Source organism: Phasianus colchicus, chromosome 38 (genome assembly GCF_987193195.1).
Source record: "Phasianus colchicus chromosome 38, bPhaCol1.hap1.1, whole genome shotgun sequence".
NCBI classification, from domain to species: Eukaryota; Metazoa; Chordata; class Aves; order Galliformes; family Phasianidae; genus Phasianus; species Phasianus colchicus.
In genome coordinates this window covers 115,848-122,137 of record NC_143473.1, presented here as the reverse complement: position 1 = coordinate 122,137, position 6,290 = coordinate 115,848, and the positions used below count along the sequence as shown (strand labels likewise).

Sequence of the window (6,290 nt, the reverse complement as noted above, 5' to 3'; positions counted from 1 at the left end):
GCCGTACTGCGCACGGTCTGTCCGGCTCCGAGCGGCTCGGCCGCTCCGCAGCGGCGTGGAGAGCGAGCAGCTCTGAGCGAGCCTCCGCTGTCGCGTGGGAGAAGGCGAGGGAGAGCGAGCCGCGGCGAGAGCCGGCGCCCGCGGCGGAACCACCGGGCCAAGACGACTTCCTCCGCACGGGACTCTGAGCCGCGGAACGACTGGCAGCTTTGATCGAGCCTCTGCTGTCGCACCGTGCGGCGCCGTTACCTGCAGCACTCACGTTCCTCTGTTGCATGGAGTGCTGTGCTGGTCTGAGCAGAAGTAGGTGCTTTCTTCTGTCCCGCTTTCTTCGTCCTGCGGGAGCTGCCTGCTCATGCTGGGAGCGTGCTGCAAACAGACACGTGGAGTCTGCAGGACCCCGTGCACCTCGGTCTCCCCCTGTGCTCCCACAGATGTAATGACGGGCTCCGGTGCAGTGTGGAGAGACTCCTGAAGGGTGAAGAGAAGAATTTCTGCCATGAATAGGGATCAGCATTCGGCTCCCCATCACTCCGGGAGGCAAGCACGGGGAAAGACATTTGGCTAGCCTGCCACATCCAGGCTGGCCAGTGGTGATTTGATTGCACACCCTCAAAACCTCAACTTAGTGTGGGACAGTGCAATGACTCTGGTATTGCCCTCCAGTGCTGCAATGCAGCTTTAGAAGAACCTCGTGAGGAGGAAGTCATCTTGGCACGTCATAATGCTGAGACGGGCTCCTTGTTCCTCAGGAGATGACAGTACAGGAGCATGCACTCTTGCATGCAGCACTGTACCATGTGCAGTGGGATGCCAGAGGCTCGCAAGAGCTGATGGTAGTTCAGCGACTCAGTCTTGACATCATCTGCCAAGAGAAGGCACAGCCTCACTGCCACAGCAAGCCACATTCCCATGCAACATGATCGTGACCAAATCCCATAGGAAAGGTCCTTCAGAGAAACAGCTCTTGGTCTGTGGTTCCTCCTGGAGGAACTCACGCTGTACCCCAAGCTTTGCAAACAATTCTCTGCTGCTCTCTGCCATTTCCAAAGAGCAGGGATAACACACCTGGCCGGACGTGTGGTGGGAAGGGGAAGGTGGCTGCTGCCTTCTCACCAGGGATGATGTCGTTGGGAGACTGGAGGTCCTGCAGCCACAGCACCCCGATGTCCAGCTGGAAGACAGGCCTTAGCACTGAAACTGCCTTCTTTGCTGTGGAATTGTTCTCGGACTTTCCTCCCGAACGGCTGCACGTGGGCCCCCCTGCTGGATCCAGACCCAGACCTAAGATGCAATGACCACTTAGAAATAGTGGAAGCTGGTTTTCTCTTTGCAACCAGCTCCTTTCCTCGGGGCTGAGCTCTGGGCCCGAGGCACGTTCTCCTGCTACCCTCTCCTCCTCCCCACTCCCAGCTCTGCTCTTCACACCATCCCACCCACACCTCAACTCTTCGTGCCTAAACGGGAGGCTGATGTGCAGGCCATGGCTGCCTGCGTGCAGCTGGGTTTCCCAGGGCAAACAGCAACCCTCAGTACAGCCCAAGGCTGAAAAAGCCATCAGGAAAGAGAGGCGAGCTCAAGGGGCTGAGTGCAGGGACACCTTTCTTCCTCCTGGGCTGCTTCCCCTCCTTTGTGCTTTTGTTAGCAGTCCATGGAGAGCAAGGGGATGCTCACAGCCTATTGCTAGCAGTTACAGTTGGGCTGAAAAGCCACCCATTGGGAACACCAACAAGGAAATGAGGGAAAACCAGCAGAATTTCAGGGGAGAGCCGACCGGTTCATCGCCCCGCAATTGCCAGCCCAAGCAAGGGACCTTTTGACCAGCTACAGAAACAGGCAGCACCGTTTTTAAAAAGTTGATTTCGCTTTTATTCAATACAAAAGGATTTGGGTTGTATTTATCAACACAGCCCAAAATGAAACCCCAGTGTCCAGGATCTCTGCTTAGCAGTGAGTCATTCAGCCTCCCGTCAGACACAAGGAGAAGCCTGACCCTGTGGCTACGTCACCTTCTCTCTCTCCAGGCCCGGCTAGCTGTATTTCAATCTCATACTAGACCGGCTCTGGCCCTGAAGAGATGCATCCTGAAGGAAGACAGTGTCTCCATCTCTTGCCATAGATGAAGTCCTGCCTCTGGCAAGTCCTCTTTGCTTGGAACGCAGCACAAGCCCTTCCCTCCCAGTTGCCTTAGTTCCTCTGCACTGTCCGTGACAGGGAAAGCACGGCCATGCCAGAAAACCGGACGACTCAGTCAGCTGCCTTTGGTGCCACCTCTGAGGAACCATTCCAGATGACTCTAGTGTCCTGTGGGCCTTCTTGGTCAAGCCCTTATTGGTTCTTTTTGCTTTCCTTCTTGGCTTTCTTCCTCAGCTGAGCAGCACTTGCCTTGGGTTTCTTCACTGTCTCCCAAGTCTTAGTTCCAGGACTGTGTGAGTCCTACAAGAATCAATTCAGAAACGGTCAGGGAACCTTCACAGCTAACAACTGGCTGACAGCTCGCTTTGGGAGCTCAAGTCACCCTCCTGGGCAGCTTTGGCTGCCAGTACTAGAAACCACCTTTCCGACATTAGGGCACGCTAGAAACTCCACCTCTATCTTAATCCCAAAAGACCCACACAAACTAGAATCCAAAGCCATCTCCTGCAAGGCAGCGCCTGCACAGGGTTGGACACTCTGCCTGGCAGCGCACAGAGCACAGCAGTAAGATGAGTCTGCACCTCAAGGCTTCTTGCGTGCATCAGGTACAGCACACACACCGAAGGACGGACAGAACAAACTACGCCTCTTTCAGCAGTGCCGGGACACACTACCGTAGGCAACAGCTACAAATTGTTCCCTCCCTGCCTATTGTCTGTGCCTTTCTATCAGCCTCAGAGAGCATGACTTACTGGCTTATGGCACATGGAAACTGGCACGATTACAACTGACGCACTCTCTGTGAGCTGCAAAGTGGCTCCGCAGAAGAGATCGTGGTGCAGCACATTCTCCGCCAGCGTGGGCTCAGGGATCTCAGCTGGGGAGAAATGCCCTTCAGGAGCCACAGAGCAGACAGCCTGCTGCTCTCCTGCTCTCAAGGAGGCTGCTTTCTACAAGAGGGGAAAAAGAGTCATCATTCTCTCATGCACATTGGTGTTACAGACTGACTTAGCTGTTCTGAAGATATCCTTGGCCTACTGACCCAATAACAAAGAAGGGCATGAAACGCAGTTGCATCATCTTTTACCACCTGCCGAGGAAAAGATTCCTCCAACTTGAGCATTGCTCCACTTGCAGGTGAGGGGAGCAGGAGCTGAAGAGGATAGGTGGACATGAAATAAGGGAAAAGCTTAACAGCAAGCAGATCTGTTGCAGACAGTGCCACAAGCTGTGTTTGAACAGCACTGCCTTAGCGCACGCTTACAGTAAGGCACACCTACCTGGCAAGGGTCACACAGGCACCTATTGCTCCCCTGAGTCCCAACTCCATTTCTCAGCCACTCACGCTCTCCTTCCTCAATGTTCTGCAACAGAAGAAAAGTCACAAGACAGAAATTCAATTCATCGCAGACGTCATCAAACCTCCCGTCTCAGTGCACTCGCACTCATTTCTCTGCATGGTAAATCAGGGGAGTGCTTACTGAGTGAGCGGCATTTACTGCCAATTGGTAGCAGCAATCTATGCCTAACTCTAAACTACTAACAGTAACCTATGCCTAACACTAAAACTAAACTTAACACTAAAACTACGCTAACACTAACATCAACAACAAAACCCAGAAGGGGGACCTAACTGCTAAAAGGGGAAGATGGAACTGGAGGCCTGCAGAACCGCGGAGGAGCAACAAGGTGGAGGAGGAGCAGATGTTAAACAATGCCACCCAGCTAATGCTGGGGGTGGGGCCGCGTGGCGGGTAAGGAGCCCAGCGCCCGGACCAGCGATGGCAGAGCTGTGACCGCGCCGATGCGGGGCCTGGCACGGTGGTGTGGTGCCAGGCCAGCTGTGCCGCAGGCGGATCCACCTCTATGGGCTCCCCATGGTCGGTCACAGTGGTGGTCTGGGCGTGATGGAACCGAGCTCTCTTCCTCCTCTCCCTCCTCCACTTGATGGTCACGGCGGGCTCCCTCCTCCTCTTCGGTTCTGGGGCCCCCAGCTCCCTCTTCCCATTTAAAACCACGCTATCCTCTTCTCTCGCTCTCTTCATGCTGGACATGGCTGCCACCTGCCCAGCACTCTTATCTATTATACCACTTGCATTAAGAAGCTTTTGCTTTCCCTTTCTTACTCAGAGTACAGAAACATTTCTATTTTTTTAAGAAAAAGTTAAGAATCTAAATAATATCTCTGAGACAAGAGACCAATCATCTGACAAATTCCACATGGGTATGAAGTATCTCACTGCGCCCACATTGCTCTCAGGAGGTGCAATGTATGAACTATGAAATTTAAAGCCATATAGCAGATTATGAGAATTTTTGTTATGCAGCAAAAGACAGATGTTATGTGTATTTTGGTATGCTTAAAATAAGAAAACAGAAAAGGCAGCAGAAAAATTCACTAAACTCATACCCAGGTGGAAGAGGACTTTGACTGACTGTAGTTAGTGCCTGAGTTGCAGGAGTTACTGGCTGGACTTGTCTTGATACTGGAGGTGTGGTGAGTGCAGCAGTTGCAGGAGCTGTAGTTGCTTCTGTTCCCCCCTCAGGGCTCGGTTCTGAAGATGTATTTGCAGCTGCACCTGCCAGTGAACCTGCACTGGCCCCATCATTCTCTGTGGACGTGGATGGAGAACCATTTACACTTCCTACGATGCCAGACATGTCAGAAGAAAAAAAATAAATCTTTAATTGGTATTTCTCTCTGTATTGGTAATCTATTTCAGAATTTGTAAGTCACAAAAGTAGATGTGCAAAAGGTGGTGGTTTGAAGTAGTATGCACATATAGCCACATTTTCTATTTCTCACACACACAGACACACACAAAAGGCAACTTTAGCTGCACTGTGTAAAAATGCTTCAATCCAAGAACTATCAGCTATTCAGCTGCACAGCTTTGATATGACAAAGAAAAGTTATTCACTAAAGCAACTTGTCTGCATTTTCTAAACATTAGATGATTATAAAGAAAAAGCTACTTGTTTGCGTTGATGGATTTCCCATTTAATATTTGCAACAATTTAAGAGGCAGCGTGCATAACATTTTCAAGAGAAAAATTAAGGCTGTGGAAGGGAGAATACATGCATTCTTTAAACGCTTTCAGATTTTTTTTCCCATGCCGGCCATTTGGTAGGCAGTGTTAAGAACTATACACAAGTCTTATTACTAAACTATACTGCCTTTATCTTTTAAAATAATTACTGCAGCCCAGTTTTCCGTCCAGCCTCAGTATTTATCAATTGTGACAATAAGATCACCAAAACACGTGGTAGTGTATGCATATGGAGGAGTTAACCTGAAAACACCTACCACTGTCTTAAAGCTTTGTAGTTTCTAAATTGTAAGATGGACTAAAAAACATATTTATTTTCACGCAATCAGTGTTTGAAGTGCTGCTGTTTCAAATAATTTAACCAGGACTGTAGAAACAAATCACTAGTCTTTCAAGCTCCAGTATTATCTACTTGAGGCAGTTCTGTAAGTCCTTCAGCACATTTGTTCATGGGTCTCATTAAAGTTAACTGAATGCAACAGTAGCACTCACTCATGTTCTTTTGGCACCAGCTCCAACATATTTAGCAGTATCGCTGCAATCATCACTTACCTGTCGTGGAAACAGAAATTACTTATAAGAGGAACAACGATGCTGAATGCAAGCTGTTAAAATAGAAGTTATATATCCAAGAATTTACCCTGAAAAAAACTGTAGTTAAAAACACGCATCGGAAAACGTTACGTTCATTTTTAGACTGTACAGAGAATCCACAGCTTTGAAGTGGATGTCTGGCCCTAGAATACGCACCAGCTACTGATGTGGGTCTGCGGGGTGTGGGTGGAGGTGGTCAAAAAGGCCTGGGAGGTCGAGAAGGTTTGCAGCTTCCATTGGTGAGTAGTGGGGAATCACTGCCATTAACAGTCTTGTTTTTATTTGAAGCAGCATCTTCAGAGCTTTCAAGGCCATCTGAGTGATTCCTTTGTAGGAAAAGACAGAAAGGAGAATTATACTAAGAGTGTATGGATGACAACAAGTTTTATAAAAGAAAGGAGAATGTAATAATTATGGCTAGATAACCCAATCTTCAGTCTGTGCAAACAGTTCTAAGTTAAAACCCTATGTTTCCAACCACTCCGCTATGGAAAGCATTTTAGGCTCAA

At 49.4% G+C, this 6,290-nt stretch overlaps 1 protein-coding gene across 2 annotated transcripts; it reads right to left on the bottom strand.

The window, feature by feature from the left end:
* Window positions 1–1,845: 1,845 nt before the first annotated feature.
* Window positions 1,846–5,922, bottom strand: LOC149913329 (uncharacterized). 2 transcript variants are annotated; one of them, XM_090129926.1, is made up of 6 exons: window positions 5,680–5,922; window positions 4,603–4,781; window positions 3,417–3,500; window positions 3,179–3,289; window positions 2,889–3,086; window positions 1,846–2,436 (listed from the first exon to the last, which is right to left on the bottom strand). In XM_090129926.1, the coding sequence occupies exons 1-6, from the start codon at window positions 5,681–5,683 to the stop codon at window positions 2,329–2,331; spliced, it is 684 nt and encodes a 227-aa protein (XP_089986052.1). In that variant the 5' UTR covers window positions 5,684–5,922; the 3' UTR covers window positions 1,846–2,328. The 2 variants fall into 2 exon arrangements, with proteins under 2 accessions (XP_089986052.1, XP_089986053.1); XM_090129927.1 differs by lacking the exon at window positions 3,179–3,289 and having other exon boundaries at window positions 5,680–5,910.
* Between the last annotated feature and the right edge of the window lie 368 nt (window positions 5,923–6,290).